The 22005-nt window shown below is 43.1% G+C and overlaps 2 protein-coding genes and 4 non-coding genes across 6 annotated transcripts in view; 4 read left to right on the forward strand and 2 right to left on the reverse strand.

The window, feature by feature from the left end:
* Positions 1 to 22005, forward strand: part of RNASE12 (ribonuclease A family member 12 (inactive)) — a 77122-nt gene that overhangs the window by 27819 nt on the left and 27298 nt on the right. The gene's annotated exons all lie outside the window — the stretch shown is intronic.
* LOC120240505 (olfactory receptor 6S1) lies at positions 4623 to 5666 on the forward strand. The gene has a single exon (XM_039245266.1). It carries the CDS (start codon positions 4623 to 4625, stop codon positions 5664 to 5666), a length of 1044 nt encoding a protein of 347 aa, XP_039101197.1.
* Positions 10078 to 10149, reverse strand: TRNAP-UGG. Its single transcript has one exon. It is a non-coding gene; the product is annotated as a tRNA-Pro (tRNA).
* Positions 11648 to 11720, forward strand: TRNAT-UGU. Its single transcript has one exon. It is a non-coding gene; the product is annotated as a tRNA-Thr (tRNA).
* TRNAY-GUA lies at positions 12374 to 12464 on the forward strand. Its single transcript is given in 2 exon segments — positions 12374 to 12410; positions 12429 to 12464. It is a non-coding gene; the product is annotated as a tRNA-Tyr (tRNA).
* On the reverse strand, positions 16513 to 16594 carry TRNAL-UAG. The gene has a single exon. It is a non-coding gene; the product is annotated as a tRNA-Leu (tRNA).

Here is a 22005-nt window from a genome sequence, read left to right on the forward strand (position 1 = left end):
ACTTGTCATAGTGAAAAAGATAGGTTCCTTACTCAGTGTATTATTTTGATCCAATCTCCCCATTTTGAACTATGATTCTCTGTGTGTGTGTTTTGGCATTGCCTCCATTGCTTTTGGATCAGAAAACAGGGTGTTGCTTAGAGAGTTGAATTCCTCTTGGAGTTGGTAGTTCATTATAGTTTTACATTTTCTGCCTCTGAGTAGCCCACATGGTATTTGACATTCCCCAGTGGCTAGTTGGCTAATTTTGTGGCATTAGAGTTGCTATCTTTAGGAAAGTATTTCTGACCTTAATTTTTAACTAATTTCTAAAAACTTAGAATTTTCTTTAGAGATTTGATTGTTATATTTCTGAGGTTTTATAAAAAATTTCAAACATACTAAAAATAGAATACTGTAATGAATCACAGTGTAACCAATGCACAGGTCCATGAATTACCAATTCATGGCCAAGCTAATTTTACCTATACCCCCCAATCACTTTATTTGGAAGCAAATCCCAGATATATCACTTTACTATAACTTATTATTTTTTGGCCTATCATTGCAAGAGCCTCTGCTCCACTGCTCTCAGGTCTGGGGTTCAGAGCAGTTTAGTTCACATACCATTTATTGAGCACACAATGCGTGCCAGGCACTGTGCTTGGCACTAGAAATACAGAGAACAAAATATAATTCCTGTCTAGGAGTTCAGAGTCTGGCAGGGGACACAGATGAGAAAGTGGAGTTACAATACAATGGGTTAAGTATTGAGATTGAGGTCAGCAGAACATGTCCCAGTTCAGGTTGGAGTGCAGGCAGAGTGGTAAGATAGGGAGTGGTAGGTAGAAGATTCTCAGAAGAACTGATATACACCAGAGTGTATGGAGTATGAACGGGAATTAATCAAGTCCTCAGCCAGGGGCGTAGGGTAGACACAAATGAAAAAATATGAACAATGGGCCAGAATTCTAAACAATGTTTGGATGTGTGGTATGGTATATATTACCAGAGGGTAAAGTACAAGGCTGGGAGAAGAAGCAGCTAGAAATGAGACAGAGTATCTTTCCCTATCTTTTCATACCCTGAGAGCTCTTATCACTTGCCAACCAGGAGCAAGGGTAGGGATTCCCAATATCTTTTTAAGTCCTCAGGGAGAAGACACAATGTCTGTGTTACCTGGGGAGTTAACATTTCCCTGAGTGCAATGCAGAAGAAAGTTGGATGATGACTATGGTCTTCCACACTTGGTCAAACTCAATTTTTTTTTTCTCTCATTCCCACTGTATTGCCCCAGACCTTTTGGGGCTGCTGGGCTTGGGCAGGGGTGAGGGGGTGGGGGGATGGGAAGGGTTGGCAGATGGAGGCAGAAACATTCCCAGTCATCCCTTGTTGGATGAAGGATCAGCCTCTTTTTCAGATTTATCAGTGATAGAGTCTGGAAAATTTCCATTGAATTGCAAATCTCCCTTGGGTCTTTTCAGACTTATTTTCTCTTTCTCTCTCACGGTTTTACCTCAACACTTGAGTCTCACTTTTCTAGCAGGTACTGCTGCTAACCAGACTCCTGATGTCTAGATTAATCAATCCTCATTTTGAGGCATCTCCACTGGAAACTGAAGTTATGCATGAAGGATTCTGTCCTACAATAGACAGATTGGTTAGAAACAAGTCTTCAGCATTTTCCTTCTCTGCACTTAGGCTAATGCCAGGATTCAGGGAGGTTGCAGCCTAGAACAGGAAAATTGACAGTTTTTGCATAAACTCATCACAAAAAAAATGGAGACCTGCCTTTAAATGGAACATTTTTCAACTATGAGATGAAAAGAACTGTAGGTAAGTGCAGTAAGTCTTTTCATAGATAGATGAATGATTTAACCTGTCCATATCTACCCTTTGCCTTCCAACCCCATGTTATTCTTAGAGTACCATACCATGGAGCATTGTGAGATCATTGTCTTTCACTTTAAGTGTGCCTGTTTAAGGCTAAGACAGTGATCACATTACAGAAGACACTCTACAAGGCGAGAAAGGTGAGCCCTGATGGCTGACCTGTACATGCCCATAAAAAGGGACAATGTGATGCAGCCACCTCAGGATCAGAAAGCCCCTTTGTTTACAAGGCAGAAGAATAGCAACTGAGGAATTATACCCAAGAGAAAAACACAAGAGAAGAAACGGATTATCTAACTACTGCCTGTTTTCCCAAGTGCTTTGCCCATCCTTAGGAACTCCAGGCTATTGTTAGCCTCACACTACCGGGTATGAAAAGGACCAGGGTAGAGCAGACCATTGAGCCATAAAAAGGGAAAGAGAATTCTTACAAGGTGATCCCCCACCTTCATGGAGACAGCAAGGACATTCAGGGGTAGGTAGGAGCCATTCCTTCCATATTTAAAAAAATTGTTTTTAACATTTACTCATTTTTGAGAGGCAGAGAGAGGCAGTATAGGTGAAGAGGGGCAGAGAGAGACACACACAGAATCTGAAGCAGGGTCCAGGCTCTGAGCTGTCAACACAGAGCCCGAGAGCTGACGCGGGTCTCAGACTCATGGGCTGCAAGATCATGACCGAGCTGAAGTCAAAGGCTTAACCAACTGAGCCACCCAAGCGTCCCATGTGATTCCTTCCATATTTAAGTTCGGGACTCATCTTCCTCTTACTTAAGGTATAGTCAACTTCAGTTTAGTGGAAATATTCTCACAGAGAGCCAGAAAGAGTCTCCTTTGAGGTGATCAGTTCTATCTCATTGCACTCCATGCCTTATGTTCTGTGCTTTGGCCCCAATGTACTATGTTCACATGCTGCTCTTTTCATTAAAAAAAATCTCTTTTCTCTCCTATCAAATCCATATTCACTTTTTAGTATTTATTTTAGGCATCACCTTTCTCCAAAATACTTCCTATCTAAAGTCTCAGTTTGAATTTTTTCCCATGTGCCCCCTTAGACCCTATTCTTACCTGTGACATTCCACCTGTGACACATATTAACTTTTCTGTCATTCTCATTATGCAGTGAGCTACATGAGGGTAGTGACAATGTCTCCTTTATTTCTGAATCACCATGTATAGCATCCAATCCATAATACAGAGCAAGAGTTGAATGATTTTACTGACAGTAAGGCAATTTTTATAGACGCTGGAGGGAGCTGAGTCTCTGCATGGAATCCCTAGGGAGAAAGACCATAGCATTGCTTTATCCTAGACAAAAGACACAAAAATTTTCCTACTGAGGTAGGACCCACAGCAGAGGCATTGTAAGTAAAGAGGTTCCTGTTTGCTGGGAATAAGGACTGCTGTTGTGTACTAGACAATAGCAGGGCTGAGAATTAAGGCCTTAAGGTCAATTCTCATGCTTTGCATGGTTAAAGGGGATTGGCATTCTCCTAATAACTGAGGCATTTTAAAAACACTTCAGAATATCATTGATTTAGTTCTTATAACTGTTGGTAGTCTTTAAAACTGGAAGGGTTTAAGGGGCGCCTGGGTGGCTCAGTCAGTTAAGTGTCTGACTTCAGCTCAGGTCATGATCTCACACTTTGAGAGTTTGAGCCCCGTGTCAGCTCTGTGCTGACAGTTCAGTGCCTGGAGGCTGCTTCAGATTCTGTATCGCCCCTCCTCTGCTCACACTTGGTGTGTCTCTGTCTATCAATAATGAATGTTAAATTAAAAAAAAAAAAACTGGAAGGATTTGAATCAAACAGCGAGGACTTCATTTCTGATTTCATGAGTAATTACCAGGGATTCCTAATTCTGTCTCTGGCAAGTTGTCTAATAGAGCCCAAGTTTGTAAAAGGCCTTTGGACTGGTATCACTGACTGAAAAAGCATAAACAATTCCCCCAGAATACTTAGCTAAAAGTTGACACTAAATAAATAGATGTGGAAGCCTGACCTAGTGATTCAATGTAGTTTAGCCCTATTCTCCCTTTTAAATAAGCCATAACTTGCTTTAGATAGGCAAGCATTTTATGATGGGCTGAGTTCAGTTAGATCCTTGGGTTGCTGGGGAAATTCTTCATGAAAAGGGTAATTTAATGTAATAGATGTACTAATGACCTAGATTCCTACGACTCATTTTGTAGCTGAGGAGTTCAAGGACAAATGAGCTGGATGCATTGATTGCCTTCCAAGACAAGTGGCAAGCCAAGCCTAGAGTCTGGTGCCCTAACTTATAGGGCTTTATCTACCACAGTGTTTGTCAACTAAGCTCTAGAAACTCTTTTGAATAATTTGTACTCTCATTTAACTTGCTTCTTTTAGCGAGGAGGAGTGCAGAAGTGGTTAAGGCTACTTGGCTAGTAAATGGAGATGCTGGAATTCAAAAACAGGCAGACTGGCTCAAGTCCTGATCCTGGTAATGGGAATCATATTCTTCTTGAAATCATTTTTTTATATTTTTGCCCAACTCGGATACTCAGTGGTATCATTATTATAATAATGAGGCATCGCCATTTAAGATCTGAGAATGGAGGCTCCTGGCTTTTTCATACCTAAGTTTTTGCCACCGTTTCTGGAAAATATTTTCCAGCTTTAAAAGTAATTAAATGAGGACCTCAGGTTCTTCAGATCTTAACAGTGATTGGAGAAAGTGGGGAAATGTGTGCCATATCACGATAAAATAAGTTTCAGGGTTGTTCTGGAGATGACGTGTCCTCACCACGATCATGTTCATGTTGCTGCACAGGTGGGAAAGGTAATGGCTCCTGGTGGGAACCAGAGCAGTGGTGTGACAGAGTTCGTCCTGGCAGGTTTCCCGAATCTCAACAGCACAAAAGCAGAACTGTTTTCTGTCTTCCTTCTCGTCTATCTGCTGACTCTAACAGGCAACGTGTTGATTGTTGGAGTGGTAAAAGCTGATACTCACCTGCAGACTCCCATGTACTTCTTTCTGGGTAACTTGTCCTGCCTAGAGATCTTGCTCACTTCCGTCATCATTCCCAAGATGCTGAGCAATTTCCTCTCAAAGCAACACACAATTTCCTTTGCTGCATGTATCACCCAGTTCTATTTTTACTTCTTTCTTGGGGCCTCAGAGTTCCTGCTGTTGGCTGCCATGTCTGTGGATCGCTACCTGGCCATCTGTTGCCCTCTGCACTACCCCTTGCTCATGAATGGTGCTGTGTGCTTTCGGGTGGCCTTGGCTTGCTGGATGGGGGGAATTTTCCCTGTGCTTGGCCCCACGGTGGCTGTGGCCTTACTTCCTTTCTGTGAACAGGACGCCGTGGTGCAGCACTTCTTCTGTGACAGTGGTCCACTGCTTCGCCTGGCATGCACCGACACGGAGAAGCTGGAGGAAACGGACTTTGTACTGGCCTCTCTTGTCATTGTATCCTCACTGATGATTACTGCTGTGTCCTATGGCCACATAGTTCTGGCTGTCCTGCGCATCCCCTCTGTTTCAGGCCGTCAGAAGGCCTTCTCTACCTGTACCTCCCACTTGATGGTGGTGACCCTCTTCTACGGAAGTGCCATTTTCCTCTATGTGCGACCATCACAGAGTGGCTCTGTGGATACTAACTGGGCAGTGACAGTGGTAACAACATTTGTGACACCACTGATGAATCCATTCATCTATGCCTTACGCAATGAGCGAGTCAAGGAAGCTTTGAAGGATATGTTTAGGAAGGTGGTAGCAGGCTTTTGGGGGGAACTTTTACTAGCTAAGAGATTTAGTAAGAAAGAGTGAAGTGAAAATGAAGGGAGATGTAATAACCAGTTGTAAGTCCAAGTCTTCTCCATTGTCACTCTTTTCTCTATGGTTATCATGGACATCACCAAATGACTGAATTCTGGAATCACAAGAGAATTCCAAAGTCACAAGTCTACCCTTCTTCTCTTTCAGGCAACATTCCTTTATTCTATCTCATACATAACTCCATATTATTATTGGTATATCATAAATCAATATCATCATTACATCATAAGATTCTCCAGCCAGTGAGATCTTAACCTAAGGATCCATGGTCACCAGGGAGTCTAAGGATGAACTTCAGAAAATTTATAAGCTGCCTTACTATGTAAATTTTAGGCGTTTGACTTTATATGCATTTGTCTGGGAAGAGGATCCACAGTTTTAATCCAATTCTTAGGGAGATCTATGTGTGACCTTTGCCAAAAGTTAAAAACTGATTAAAGTTTTTCAGTAGCATCTTTCAGTTATTCATGAAAAACAAGAATTTTAAGAAAAATTTCTTTATAATCTTAAAAATACATAAAAATACATTAAAAAATACATAAAAATATAAAAATAGATAACCTGTGTATTTTTGTATACACTTTATGGAAGAACATTGCATTTACTGTCAGGAGGAAAAGAGGTAAAGTAAATTGAATAAGGAACTTATTCACTTCCCCCACAGTAATTCCAGATGTCTTTGCAAAAACAGATCCAAGAGAAAGTTCATGAAAAATAGCATTTGATGTGGTTTTCTAATTTGCACTTTATTATAAAGATGATGTAAAGACATCACTCATTTTTGAATGAGATTGTGTTCCTTTCATTTGTCCACTTTTTTTTTACATCCTTATGTCTGTTGTGTTTAGTATTGTTTTGTTTTCAGTAAAATTGGAATTGGGACAAGGACTTAGAATTACAAATGCCAACTATTGCTGTACCTACCAGGAACCAGACTTTGTGGTTCATTTTATGTACTTCACTGGATATTTGAAAGGGAGTGAAGATTCCTTTTTGTGGTGCCCCTGGAAATCTTGGACAAATATTCACTTATTTTTTCATTCACTTATTTTTTCCATTTATGTATTCATTTGTTCAGCAAACGTCCTTTAAGCATCTTTGTTGGATACAGTGATATATGCTAAGAGGAACAAGAAATGGTTCCTCACCTCAAGCAACTTTGATTTTAGAGGAGAAGACTGAGAGACAAATAATAATGCAAAGAAATGGGGATGATAAAGGAGGTTACAAAACAACATTGGAGATCATACAAAAATTGATTTACCCTCTCTAGTATTTTTTTTGTTAAAGAAATTTTCAGAGGCTGTCACTCTTTAAACAGGGATTAATTCCATGTTAGAGTGTGTATAGATAGACACCATATATGTATGGACAGCACTTCAACTTCAACATTGGCAAGCTGAGCATTAGCATGCAAAGAGATAGCCATAAAGCTTCACTGGGCTCTGGAAATAGAAATGATTTCATCTAGTTCTATTAATAATATGCACAAAAAAACACACTAAATATTTCAATCCCCAAAGATTTCTGAGTGAAAACTAAAGGAATGGAAGGAATGACCAGTGGTTTGCGAGGGGAAAATAATTCTTCAGGAGTGATCTAGGAGCACTGCCCAGAGAGCAGATGAACTATTGCCTTAAAAACAACCTAATTTCATGGAGCCTAAAAGCCTGAAGCCAATCCCAGACACTGGCCAAAGAGAGGAACTCATATCACAGTTTATAATATTTTTGGAAGGAATATTTTGGCAATAAATATTTTGGCATCCCCATATTTTGGCAATAAAGTGTGTTAAAACATCTGTTTCCAAAATTATTTTATTGTAGGAAATGACTTTGGACTCAATTCAATAAAAGTTTATTGAATACCATATTCTGGGAAATAAATTGGTATGGAGAAGTACAAATACATTGTCTCTGCCATCAAGGAACTCACAGACTATTATGATGAATCTTTTTTTTTTAATTTTTTATTTATTTCTAGGAGAGAGAGAGAGAGCATTAGCAGGGGAGGGTCAGAGAGAGAGGGAGACACAGACTCTGAAATAGGCTCCAGGCTCTGAGCTGCCAGTCAGCACAGAGGCCGACACAGGGCTCGAACCTATGAACCGCGAGATCATGACCCAAGCGAAAGTCGGATGCTTAACCAACTAAGCCACCCAGGCGCCCCTATTATGATGAATCTTATTCTTCATTACTTGTAGTGGTTCCACTTTGAATCCTAAATGATAACATTTTCCTCTGGCAATTGGCACCATTTTATCCGTTTGCACATTATTTTTAAAAATGACTTGAAGACAGAGGCTGGGTTATACCTTAGTTTGTTTTCTTGCCAACCAGAAGAGTACCTGGTAATTTGGAACACAGCAAAATCTCATCACGTTGTTTTTTGAAAGGACAGATTATATAAGAGCTGAATAAGTATCAAATAGTCATGCTCACTGGTGATTTGCTGTGGACCCTTTTGCATGATTCAAGGTGGACAGGTTATGTTCATAATAGTGTAGAGCACTAAAGGCCCACAGCAGCTCCCACAAATCAATATCACTTAAAAAGCTGTTATATTACAAAACACAAGCAATCAGGACTCTAAGAGTCAACAGATAAATAATAAAAAGCAGACTTAGACTCTTAGGAACTTCAGATAATATAACCATTATTTGAGTTCTGAAACCCACCCCTCTCTCCCACCGAAGATCATCTTAAACTTATTTCTGCTTTTCAGAACTGGCTTTCCTTCTTTCACCTCCCTTCTCAGGCTGTGAGCTATTCCCCTTCAGTTTGCTCCTCTCTGCCTCTGTTCCAGTGATGCTGGGTTCTTCCTGTCTTGATTATAAGCCCAGCCAGTATTCCTGTGCCTCCTACCACAGTAAGAGGAGCAGTAATGGTGCCACTTTCATGAGTGCTGGTCTTAAAAGTCCTTACGAGTCCTTGATAACCCAAGGAAACTTTGAGGTTGTGAAAAGAAAGGACTCACTAAATAATCACGAACTACCCCTAAGACCTTTGAGCCAAATATGTGAAAGATCTAGGCCTCCCCCTTCACAGCCAAGCTCCTACAAAGAATTCTTTACCTACATGTCCACACCTTCCCCTCATTCTTCAACCCACCCAGCTCTGTCATCTTTCCTATACTTTCTGCTTTAAATGCTGGTAAAGGCTGTCAACACCCCTGAGTAACCAAATCAGCTGTCCAAGTAAGTGACTGTCGGGAGGCTTCCTTTTCCAGTTCTTCCACTCACTGGATTGCATTATCAGCTTTTTAAACACTGATGATCACCAGGGCAGGTCTTTAAATTCTTTCTCTGTGAATGCTCTTCCCTGTACATTCTTAGCCAAAGGAACATTAACCACTACAGTGTGTGTGTTTAATTGAAGTATTGTATAAACCCAATATTACACTAGTTTCAGGTGTACAACACAGTGATTCAATAACTCAATACATTATGTTGTGCTCACCACAAATGTAGCTACCACTACCACCATATATACAATTACAGTGCTTTTAATTCCTAAAATTCCTTTCTTTAGTTCGGATCTTTCTCTGGAACCCCACAACATTATATCCAGCTTCCTACTGTGCATCTCCCGGTAGCAAATACATCAAACACATCCAAGCCCAGGCTAGGTGTATCACATTTCTGAGGGGACAAACGACTGGAAGTCAGGGCATCCTGGCAGACTCTACATTTTCCCACTTTCCAATCACCAATCACAAAACTCTTTCTTCTTGTCTAGCCACATAACCTAGCAACTCCGGAAAGGACAAATATGGATGGAGTCAGTCAGAAACTCGAAGATTCCCTGCGTACAAGCAGTTTGGGAAGATAAGCAGGTTTGAAGGCCTATCATTTCAGCAGTTCACAGGTTTGGGCCACTTCTACAAGCCGGAGTCAACCACATTCTAAGGTTTCAGGTAGACACCTCACACTACAGTCGGCTCCTAACTGCGCCGCTGCTCCCAGGCGGGGGCTGGATTCCGCACCGCCCAGGGATCACTGCAGTGGGCCAGTGGCCCCAGAAAGAGGGTTTTGGTCGGGCAGTGTGATCCCAACACATCTCCAGGTACCATTCTCTTCCGTGTGAAATGCGCTAGTGAGAAGTGCACGAGGTTTTCTCCGCGCAATGTGCCTCGATAAGCACTGAACGGAGCAAGCTATTCCTGACAAAAGAGCCTGTGAGAGGCAGACTGGGGCGCTCGGATCTCACGAAGCCCATGGCTCACAGTAGCATCTTCGTTGTCCTTGTATCGGTCCTCCGAAGTGTCCAACTTGCACGCAAGCTGATCTCGAAACCGGTCCAGGTTGGAACGGGCCTCAGGAGAGGTGGGTGGATTTAAGTTTGGGCCGTATTGGCTGTATTTGGCTCTAAAAAGGAGGGGAGGAGGTGAAAAAAAAACCACTGGGCTCGTCCGGGATTTGAACCCGGGACCTCTCGCACCCAAAGCGAGAATCATACCACTAGACCAACGAGCCAGCCACAGAATGGGGCTTTCCTCTTTTGGAATGTTCATTAATCTTCCTTAGTTGTATCATACTATTTGACCGTTTTTGACTCTTCTCATAAAGCCCAGTGATTTCCTTCAGACCCTAAGAACATCAATGTGCACATCTGGAGGAATCTGAGCCACAGTGTCCCAGAGATAGGGATGTTCATTAAGGAGTTCAGGCTGAGCTGCGAGCCTGTCCGCGACCCTTCCGAGGTGGCATCTGGTTGCTTACAGGGTTAGGACCAGAACCCCCGCAGGCGCACCGGGGTGTAAAGGACATAGGAAAAATAAGAACCACCGACTTCACCAAGAGGCAAAGGTTACCTCCAGGACCAACAGAGGAGCTCGACACTATGCCCCCATGGAGGTCAAATCCTAAAACTATTGCTTTAGTCCACTGGGCTTGCTTTTGCTGTTTCCTTTTAGCTTCCCATGACCTCTTTTTGAGAAGGCCGGACCCTCTCGCTTCTGTATCACCCAGCAGATCGTGGGTGGAAAGAGAAGGGAGGGAGTTGTCCTTGCCCTGCAGTGCTTTCTGCACAGAGAACGAAGTTCTTGGGCTCTAGCTCGTCTCTGCCCTGGTCACATTGTCTACTCTGTACCGAGCACCTTTCCGGCACACAGTACACACTCGATAAATAGCTATTGAATCTCCTGAATCAGGCACCACACTCCCGGGCAGGCTGAGACCAGAGGTCAGAAAAGGAAAAGAGGAGTGTTCTTTTTCACCCTTTCACGTGTCTCCACTTTGTTCTAGACGTCAGGGGAGCCTGGAGGCCCAGAGAGAAGCTGCCTCTGGGGACTCCAAGTTGTTAGTGAAGTTAAAGGACCGAGGAAAGGGTTACTCTCTTTTAGCCAGCTTCTGCTTCAGGAAACCTGGAGGTTTCAGGCCCAGATTCGACCGTGGCCGGGTCCGATTCCGCTGAAAGCCTTGGGGAGGGGGCGAGGGAGATCTGGATGCCTTCACCGTGGCGGTCCCCAGATTCTGAGGGTCGGACGGGTATGAACTGTGCTTAGAGAAAGTCACCTCCCTTAAAAAATAAATTTTTAAAAAGGCATAAAACATCCCCAATCATAATCTGTAAGAGCTGGAGCAGTCAGTTTTAGGAGTCCACGCAGATTGGAGACAAAGAGGTCGCGGCCATATCTTGCATCCTTCTTTTCTGTAAGGAGCCCTCCCCCTACCCCACTTTACCCCAGGACTCACTCGAGGGCCTGGTGTTGCCGGAGCTCAGCTACTTGTTAGGACTGAGACTGAGGAGCCTGTGCTATGGGCGCTACCGGTCGTCTTCCAGACACCTACATTGGAGTTTAGGCCTGGTAAGGAACATGCTTCTTAGTCATTCTCTTGTTTGAAGACATTTCCTTCAAAACAAATTTCTTTTCATTTAGAATCACCCATTAAATTTTGTCTGGGTATAAAAGCCCGTTTAGCTGCAGTTTTTAAAACAAGGGATACAATGGTAAATTTGGGATTGTAGGGCGGCTCCATAGCTCAGGGGTTAGAGCACTGGTCTTGTAAACCAGGGGTCGCGAGTTCAAATCTCGCTGGAGCCTAGACTGGGGGATGTTATTTTCCTAAAAAATTGTTCTCCGTTTTTGGTCTACTTCCTGACCCAGACTTGATGAAGGGGGAAAAATGCGTAATCTTTTCGGGGAAATCAGATCCTGGAGATCTGGGACTGAAGGTCATAGAATCGGGGCTCCTGGGATCCCGAGGAAAAGTCAATGTGTGTGTACCTTTCGCTAAGTAGGAAAGGAACCGGATTCCTCAAGACTCTGCCAGAAGACTGGATGGGTTGGCTACATCGCCGTATTTGCGGAAGAGAGCAAATCAGCTTCCGCCCATTGATAGCCGTGACCCCCGGCAGCCTGGAATCCCGCGCACAGTCCAAGGGCAGCCATCCGGGCGCCCAGTTTCTCCTGCGCTCCTGGAGCACTGGTTCGTGGCTTAATCGGCCACTTTAGTCCAGAAACGAGGCAGATAAACCCCAATTGGGCTTCTGCTCTGCTTCCACACTCACTTTCTCAGTCTCAGAGTCTGCGTCCTACGCCTCAGGCTTCTCCCGGGATTCGATTTATTATAGATTCGATTTCTGGGGACTTGATGAGCTTCAATCTTAGTCCGAACCTCAAATAAAAAGAAGCCAGACTGCTCACTAGCTAGTACTATATCCACAAAAATCTACAGTAACGCCCAAGAGTCGTACCCTTCGATAGCTCAGTTGGTAGAGCGGAGGACTGTAGAGGGAAACTTCAGCCGTCATCCTTAGGTCGCTGGTTCGAATCCGGCTCGAAGGAGGTGCCTGTCGTTTTGATGTAATTCCCCACTCAAAACTTCCTGAAACTTTTGTCCTCCTAACCGGATGACCTGAAACATCCCTTTTAATTCTATTTTCAGGCAACAAGAGAACAGGTTTCCACCTGCCAAGAAACCCAATTTCACTTATCTTCTTTCTGATCATGGAGTAGATGTGGTTCAGTATACTCAGCAAATGTGAACTAATGGCTTTCGTATTAGATTTGAATCTGTTACCTTCTAATCTTTAGAGCCAGTTTACGTTGATTAAATACCGGGGTAGCTGCGCTGTACCTCACCAGATACCTACACTTTTTCATAAGCGCAAATAATGCATACTAGGCAAATCAGGGCTTAAGGAGAAATAGAAAGTCTGCCTTTAGGAAAGGGTAAATATGCAATAGAGAGTGAGCAATGCAAAAGACGAAATATGCATATGGAGATGTTCTTTTATTAATAAGAAATACTAATTTAAACAAGAGGATATTGTTTCATCACCACATTAGAAAATGTTGGCTAATATTTTACTAACCAGGATGCAGTGAGTACTTTCTTGTAGAATGGCACTACTTTCTGGAGGACATTGGGCATTATAAATCAGGAAACTTGGGGTGTCTCAAGGTGAGCTCAATCCCCATGTTGGATGTAGAGATTACTTAAAAATTTTTTTTAAATCTTTTAAAAAACTAAATCAGGAACCTTAAAAAGATAATGGTTGATCAAGTATTCTATTCTATTTCTAGAAATTTATCAAAGAAATTTATACAAAGATAAGGAAATATGGCAAAATATAGTTATTTGTGAGTGATTTGTATTCTTTATATTTTTATGAATTTTTTCAAAATATATCACATGTATACATTACATTAATAACCAACAGTGTTTTAACCTTACAAAATGAAGTTTAAACATACTCTGTGTTACTATGAAAGACATTTTGGCAGTTTCTTACAAACATACTCTTATCATGCAATCCAGGAATCATGTTCCTAGGTAAACTACCACCAATGGGTTGAAAACTATGTCCATACAAAAACTTACCCATTTATGTTTATAGCAGCTTTATGCCAAAACTTAGAAGCATGAAAGATGTCCTCTGACAGGTGATTAGGTAAATAAACTATGATACATTGATACAAATGGAATATTCAGCACTAAGAAGAAATGGGACATTAAGCCATGAAATAGTATGGAGAACCTTAAGTGCACATTACTAAGTGAAAGAAGTCAATCTGAAAAGGCTACATACTGCATGATTCCAAGTATATGACATTCTGGAAACTGCAAAATTATGGAGACAGTAAAAGTGGTTGCCAATAGTTGAAAGGAGGGAGGGGTGCATTGGCAGAGCACAATTTTTAGGGCAGTGAAACTATTCTGTATTATACCACAGTGTACTGGCGGGTATATGTAATTATACATTAGTCAAAACTCATAGAGGGCATAGTACAAAGAGTAAATTCTAGTGTAAACTGATGAGGAAATGTTGGGGTTTGAAGCATATGGCCAAGAAAGAATTCTTGAGACATCTTTGGTGCAAAGCAGTGAAACTATTCTGTATTATACCACAGTGTACTGGCGGGTATATGTCATTATACATTTGTCAAAACTCATAGAGGGCATAGTACAAAGAGTAAATTCTAGTGTAAACTGATGAGGAAATGTTGGGGTTTGAAGCATATGGCCAAGAAAGAATTCTTGAGACATCTTTGGTGCAAAACAGTGGTCTCATTAAAGCACAAGGACAGGACCTGTGGGCAGAAAGAGCTGTACTGGAGCTGTGATGGGTGACTGATAATATACCTTCAGATTGGGAGGGTTTAGGGATAGCATAAGTCTGTAAGGTGTTTTTGGAAACAGGTTTTCAAGATCCTGAGGGGGCTGGCTATCGTTGGGAAAAGGTCATTTATAATTGGTTAGTAAAAACTCGGTCATGACACCCTTCAGATATATATCAGAGGGCATAAGCTTGAAGTATGATTGCCAACATGTATCTTGGGGTGGGGGTAGATATAAAGGAAGTTTCCAAAGGGATTTTATTTTTAAAAATTTGATGTTCATTTAATTTGGAGAGAGAAAGAGAGAGAGACAGAGCGGGAGTAGGGGAGGGGCAGAGACAGAGGAGGTACAGAATCCAAAGCAGGCTCTGAGCAGTCAGCACAGAGCCCGATGTGGGGCTCGAACCCACGAGCCATGAGATCATGACCTAAGCCATAGTCAGCTGTTTAACCAACTGAGCCACCCAGGCAACCCTCAGAGCAATTTTTGTATGTTAAAGTAGACTTACAGAATCCTGGGGGGTTGTTACAATGTTAAGCTGAGACTGCCTTTTGCCTTTAGCAAAGTGTCAGCATCGAGGCAGCTGAGCCTCAGAGGAGAGTCACTCTGCCTGGTTCAAGGCTTTGTCAGAGGGCTGTAGGCAGTAAGGGAATTTAATTCTTCATTTGCTTTTGTTTCCCACATCACAAACTATGGACTTTAGTTGATGATGATGTATAATTGTTGGTTCATTCATTGTAACAAATCTCACTAGTACAGGATGTTGATATAAGGAGTCTGTGGGGTGGGCAGAGAGGAGAGAAGGTCTGTAGGAACTCTGTATTTTCTTACTCAATTTTGCTGTAAATCTAAAGCTGCTAGCCTTAGTTCAGGCTGCTATAACAAAAATACCATAGACTGGGTGGCTTAAACCAAAAATGTATTGGTCACAGTAATGGAGACTGGGAAGTCCAAGATCCAGGTGCCAACACATTTGGTGTCTGACAAAGTCCTGCTCTTCGGCTTGTAGACAGCTGCCTTGTCTCTGTTTCCTCTCATGTCTAAGAGAGAAATCTCTCAATTTCTGAGAAAAATATGGCCTCTTTTGTGAAAACCTCAGGTGGCCAAGATATTTCTTGGTGAGAGGTGGGTGAAAAGGAAGCAAATACCAAAGAGGAGTCATCCAAAGTGACATGATGGTGGCCTAGGAAACATGGAAGAGGATTTGAATGGGGAGGGGGAAAATTATAAAAAAAGAAGGCACAATAAAAATGTAGCATGAAAAGCCCAAGACCTTGATTCTTGCAGAGTCCTAGTTCCCTCCTCCATTTATTTCATTCATTCCTCATGGCGATGCTGGGAAATTCTCTACCTTCTTGAAAGGAGGAGCCTGCCCTAATCCAGGAGTACTACTGTAGGTAATAGAGATGGTCATGGCTGAAAAGTGCAGTGGGACAGTCCTTCTGAGAAGACACCACGAAGTAGTCCCTGAGTGTATCTTCTCTTTCCCACACTGAATCAGGTTCTACACAGGTATTGCAGTTAGTGGTTTAGTCTCCAAGTCTAAGTAGTCTCCAAGATAAGTAGATTCACCTGGAAGGACAGAGGAGTGGCTAAACCAACACCATTCACAGCACACCCTCCCTGGGCCAGATGCAAGGAGTCAGCCAGAATCAGCTTGGAAGTGTTTTAGAATTAGAAACCCACCTGCAAAATGAAATTAAAAGTAACTATTTACATATTCAACCCTACCTCCATGAACCGATGGTGCCTGAGAGCTTGAAGCCTGCTAAGTAGTCGTTTTCTCATTCATTCATTATATTCAGTTACAAAAGTAATGTGATTAATACCCAAATCGTGTCTGTGCAGGCTATTTTCGGAGTATAGAGCTGCAGCTCTTGAAGCAGTGTCAGCAGCAGGCTGATGGGGGCGGCCACGCCATTTCTGGAAGTGTTCCTGACCCGATGATCCCTAAACAGGGTGAAAAGAATGAAATCAGTGTGAACGTGATCTTACAAGACGACCAAAAGCGTTACGGACTGAGGGAACATAAGTAGTGCAAAATCCTTGATACCGGGAAAGCCGGGTGCAGATACAACCTGGTAGTGGATATCTGGAGATAAGTGGGTGATTCTCTTGCAGTAAACGGAGGTGGTTTGATTTGCAAATAGAGAAACCAGTGTCAGGTGCGGTAGGAACTAAGGAGAACAGGAATTTCAAGGAGTTGTAAGGATAACTTTGTCTTAGCACGGAAGGGAATTCAAGATTTGCAGTTACATTAAAACACACGGATGGCAGTGGTGGGATTCGAACCCACGCCTCCGAAGAGACTGGAGCCTAAATCCAGCGCCTTAGACCGCTCGGCCACACTACCACACCATATGAAGGTCTTTTTTTTCCCCGCCTTTAACTTATATACCCATCCAGCATGCGCGCCCAAAATTCGGACTTTTCTTCGGGGTCAGTGGGGTTCCCTGCAGTGTTTCATTCACCCCTACGGATCTGAGCAGGAGGAAAGGAATCATCGTGTTCTCACACGCCTAGGAAATGAGCCACAAAGTAGTCAACGACCATTTCAGTGTGATTGTCCTTGGAAGAGTTCTGCCTTTTTAAAAAACTAGGCAATAAGACGCAGGAAAAAAAAATCCTGCCGCCGATTTATTGCAGATGAAAGAAGACTGGATAAGGGGCTCCTTGCTGTTGAGTCGTTAGTCTGTGGCTGTGAGCCTGAGTGCAAACGAGGTCGGAGTTCAGATCCAGAAGGAGGCGCCCTTTCATTCATAGGTCTCGCCAGCCTAACACCATGTTCAAGGGGAACTCCTTGGTCGCCCTGTCCTGCAGGCTCCGTCAGAATGGGGAGATTGGGTCTACTTGCGGCCCCTTCTGGGTCAGTAACTACCACACTGCTGTAGTATAGAAACTATTTCCCTTATGTAGGGACCACAGTGACCCCCACTCCCACCCCACCAAGGTTGAATTCCAGGAACGCCCCCCCCCCCAAGGGGTGGGTTCCTGGCTTCCCTTGGGTCCAGGCGCCACTTGCTCCATACAGTTTCTTTTGAAAGGAGCAGAGGGAAATCTAGATAAAACTTTCATGAGTGATAACTGCATTATGCTGACCCAAAGTGGGCTCTCGTACCTGTCCATGAACTCAACTTGGCTCAAGGCCCTGGATTCTAATCTACATTCTTCTTTGCAGTTTTTGATTGGCCATATCTGGGTCTCCTGAACCAGAAATTCTCCCAGGAATCTGTTTCCGAACTTCAAGCCGCACCCCCACCCCGCCCCCACCTCCTCTTGCCTCTCCTTGCCTGAGGGTTCTCCGAGGTCTTTCCCCAAGTCTTGGTGGCTTGAGGGTCGGGGGCTGGGGGTGGGCCGAGAGAGGTAAAGTTGTTCTTCACTGGATCTTCACGGGGCGAAGGTCCTTCTAGCTCCCGCCCTCGCTGCCACTTTTTCTAGAAAAGTTCTAGAAAAGCTGCTTGGATATAGGGTGCAGAGAGCATCTGATGAATGGGGGGGGGGAGAGGGAAGAGGGGGTAGAAGGCTGGGGCCTGCGACGGAAGGGTCTTGGACGCTCAGAGGTCAGAGGCGGCATCTTCTAAGCCTCATCAGCACCCCATCGCAGCCAGGCTCCTCTGCCTGCTGGGCCGTCTCCCTTCCACCCTGCCACCTCCACCCTATTCCAACCTGATCCCTCCTTGCAGACAACAAATTAAGTGCCTCCTGGTTGCTCCTTTTCACCTTCTACTTTCCTCTCTCTGGTTCAAGTTCATGGGCAATCTGAGCTCCCTGAGCAAAGCTGGGTGTCCACCAGTAGGCTTTGAATAAGTTAAGCTCCCAGAGTCAGGAGTGAGTTGCAGTGGTCAGCTCGGAGATGGTCGGCAGGGAAGACCAGTGGGCACTCACGGTCTAGAGGAATGGTCAAGGATGTGGCTTCTGCTGCCCTACCCGCTGGAGACAGAGGGATTCCAATGCCCCTCCCAGCCCTTTTGGCTGAAGTGTAGGACTTCTAAGAAATTTCACTTTGTGTTTCAGAATCCTCAGGAAAAAAGTGAGTGTGAGGTGATTGCTTTCAGCAGTGCAGGAAAGTCTTCCACTTTGGAAAGACTGATGTGGGAAGACTGATGTTAATCTCAAGTTGGGGAGAACCTAGAAGTCATGAGTAGCCACCTCTATGTGTAAAGTAAGGAAGCAACAGTTTGAAAGAGAGAAAAGAGCCTGGGGCTTTTTAGTACTTGAAAAAAAAAAGTGGGGAAGGAGAGAACAAATATTTAAAATATAGTTTGAGGGGTGCCTGGCTAGCTGGGTGGGTGGAGCATGGGACCCTTGATATCAAAATCATGACTTTAAGTCCCACGATGGGCGTGGAGCTTACCTAAAATAAAAATATTAAAATTAAAATTAAAATATTTAAAATATTAATAAAATAGTTTAAATATTAAACTATTATACCCCCTGCTGGGCCAGATAACAAACTCAGAGTCTATAGATAGGTCTTGGGAAGGTCTTTTGATAGGACCTCCAGATGCGATTATACAGGCATACTTGTGTATGTGTATGTTAGGGATAATTTGGTAAACATACACGTTTAAATAAACCAGAGTTTCTATAACTCTGTTTTAACTTAAAACAATGACAGCATCTCATAAGATGCGAGTGACCTGAGCCCTTTTTGATCAGGCAATAGTTTCCTGTTGAGGAAAGAACCTGGTCTTTACAGCAGAGCTCCCTTGATACTGGCATTCTGCATGTTCAGCATCAAAACCCACAGACTTGAAATCAGTTTCCTACCAGGAGAGAAATACTACCCTCTCCTGTATCTGGCTGAAATTCCTTTACTGACCAGTATGCATGGCTTCCCCTATCGAATCACTGGATAGTGCTTGAGTAATCATTGCTTACCTTGAACTCGCTGGATCCTTCAGTGGAGGGAAGAGCTTTGGCCTACTCCCCTCAGGAAGTGGCTGCTATGTTGGGTTGTGCAGTTCAAGCAAGAAATTCTCAGAGACTCACAAGCCAGGTATCTTAGCTTTCCTTTGCCACACTTTTAATTGTCCAGTATCTGAAGCAAATACATAGCAGCCCCTTTGGAAAGAAGCCTAATACAGATAAATGCTATGTGCTTATCTGGCACATAGTTATTCCTTCCCTCTTCAACACAGAATGCTAGGATTCTAAACTCTAGTATTCTGCAATATTTCCAGAGAGTTTAACTTTGAATTTCCTGCTATCTTTACCTTGTTAATAGTCCAGATGATGAAAATTTATATACAAGCAGGAAATTCAAGACCTCGATACTCAGAGTATGGTTCAGATACCAACAGGGTCAGCACGTCCTGGTAAGTTACTAGAAATGCAGGATCTTAGGCCTATTGAATTAATTAGCTCCCCAAAGGTTAGAGAATTCTGACAGGTTTTCTATCTTCCAATCTATGTATCAAATGCCCCATGGTCAATTTAAGGCATTTGAAAGTTCCCGCTAGGATCCTTCTGGATCAGCAGGAGACTCGCATTACATTGCAATGTAAAATTCTGTCCCTAATTCCAGTATGGAGCGAGCCAGGTAGTGGCCTGTGCTGTAAAACTCCATGCTGAAAATTAAATACTCGTAAATAATATGTTCCTTTTGATGAATGTAGCAGATAGTCTTTTGAGCATTTATTGAGCCCCTACTTAAATATTTAGTTCCTTTATGGTCTCACATGTTAATTACATCATTCATCATAGTAATGCAAAGCACTGTGATGTACTTATTCTTGCAAGTTTTCTAAAGTAAATGTTCAAAGGAAAAGGAGAGGAGGGTAATCATGTTTCCTCATTTTTGACAGGGAGAATCAAGCCTCTTATTTTTAACTTATATTTTTCCCTTACAATGTTCATCAGCTCAGGAAACCAGCCTACTATCTTTAAGTCAGACCACTATCTCTAGGAATAATCCAGGGAGCCAAGGAATAATCCTGCAACAATCAGCTCCAAATGGCCAAGACTTGATTAACAACTACAGCTTTCCTAATGTTTGTCCTGCTTCCAATGTAGAACCAACCAGAGAAAGCCAAATATGCATCCCTAACCAATCACATAGGATGCCTTGCTTCTAGGTAGACTGTCTACAGCTTCCCCAAGCCAATGGCCTCCAATCAAGGCACACGTAAAACCTTCCTTTTTTCCCCACTATAAAGCTTTCCCACTTTTCTGTCTGCCTTTGAGTCTCAGCCAAAACTTGAATGATGATGACTGACTTCCTTGCTACAGCCAACTCTGAAAAAATAGCCTTTGCTTATTGTCCTTTACTTGGTCTTCCTTTATTTCCACACTAGAATTAAAATTTTGCACAACAAAAAGTTGAGGGGAAGTAGATGAAATACAGACACATATGCAAAAAAGTAATTAAAAACAATCCTAAGATCCCTACTAGGGGTCAAGTTGTTCTAGAGAACTTCTAATTGGCCAGAGCACTGGAACATGCCTTTTTGATGTTGCTTTCTGGACCAGGGTACTGGAGCAGGCTCTTGGAACCTCTTGAGTCAGGCCAACCCAAGTGAGCTGAGGGTGTGAGTGGCTGGAAGAATGAGAGAGATTCATGTAAGTCCCGGAGCAAACTTCAGGGGTAGGAAACAGACTGAATGTAGATAGGGTCTCTTAGACAAAGGTTTATTTATCCTGTGAAGACAGGGAGGACCCTGCCCCCAAAGACAACCTCTGTGAAGGAGAAACAAAAACCATCAGGCCCATGGTTGTTGTCCTGGCTTCTCTTTTCGGAGGCTCCTTTGACCATTTTAAATTCCTTTAAGATGTGTAACAAGCAGTCTATGGTTATAGGGAAGAAGTCAATCCATACAGGGAATAGAAAAGAATAGAAGCGTGCTCAGTTGTGAAAGTGTGAGGATGAGGGAACAGATCTCAGGAAAAGGTTAAGAGGAGCCAAGAATTCAACAGTAGAGAGAGAGAGGAGGAGAAACAGTGACCAGGGAGGGGATATGAGAAAGCTGTTGGGGAGCTGGTTTTGACTGTTTAGCAACTTTGCCTGAGGCCTGAGTCTCTGAATAAAATAACAATGATAAAGATGATAAGAACTGGGATGATAGTAATGAAGCCTTATTTCCAAAAGAAGGATACAGCAACTCTGTAAGGTTAACTAACTGACCCAGGTGTTTTCTAACCACTACACCACATACTCAGGTCCAGAGGGATGACCATGCTGATTACCTTGGAAGTTTCCACCAGTAAAATGCCTTGTGTAGGCAAATGGGATACAGATTCAAGAATCTAAAGCAGAGCAGTCAGTTCAAAGCCTTGTAGTTTTGCAGACAAGGAAGATGTTGTCTGGTGTAGAAAGACTGAGGTTTGAACACCAAGGGAGCATTGGGAGGAACAGCTCTCGTCAAGCCACAGATGATCCTATGCCTTCTTGGCCCTGAACAGTTGGATATGTTCCTCTTGTCTTAGGACAGACAACCTTGTGAGGCCTCTCCATGACTCATCCTTGAACCAAGAATCTGCCATAAATGCCTGATTCTGCCTATATGGAGATTTCTCTTCCTTCAAGATTTGTAAGGTTAGTTGCACCATGTTTTACACTGACACAGTGAAAAATAAAGGAACCAATTGTTGCCAGGTGAACTGTGTGTGGTTTCTGTTCTGACTGGATGGGGGCCCCCAAATGTGGGGCAAGGTCGGGTGGAAGCAGGTGGCCCATGGGTGAAAGAACACCTGAGATAGAACAAAATCAATAGACATTTATCGAATACACCCCAATTTCAGTGGGCAGAACAGCAGAGGAGAAGC

This window comes from Hyaena hyaena, unplaced genomic scaffold (genome assembly GCF_003009895.1).
Source record: "Hyaena hyaena isolate Hyena2069 unplaced genomic scaffold, ASM300989v1 scaffold_256, whole genome shotgun sequence".
Taxonomy (NCBI): domain Eukaryota; kingdom Metazoa; phylum Chordata; class Mammalia; order Carnivora; family Hyaenidae; genus Hyaena; species Hyaena hyaena.

What these genes read in the sequence shown, in the direction of transcription:
- LOC120240505 (XM_039245266.1), top strand. Translation starts at nt 4,623, where the DNA reads ATGACGTGTCCTCACCACGATCATGTTCATGTTGCTGCACAGGTGGGA.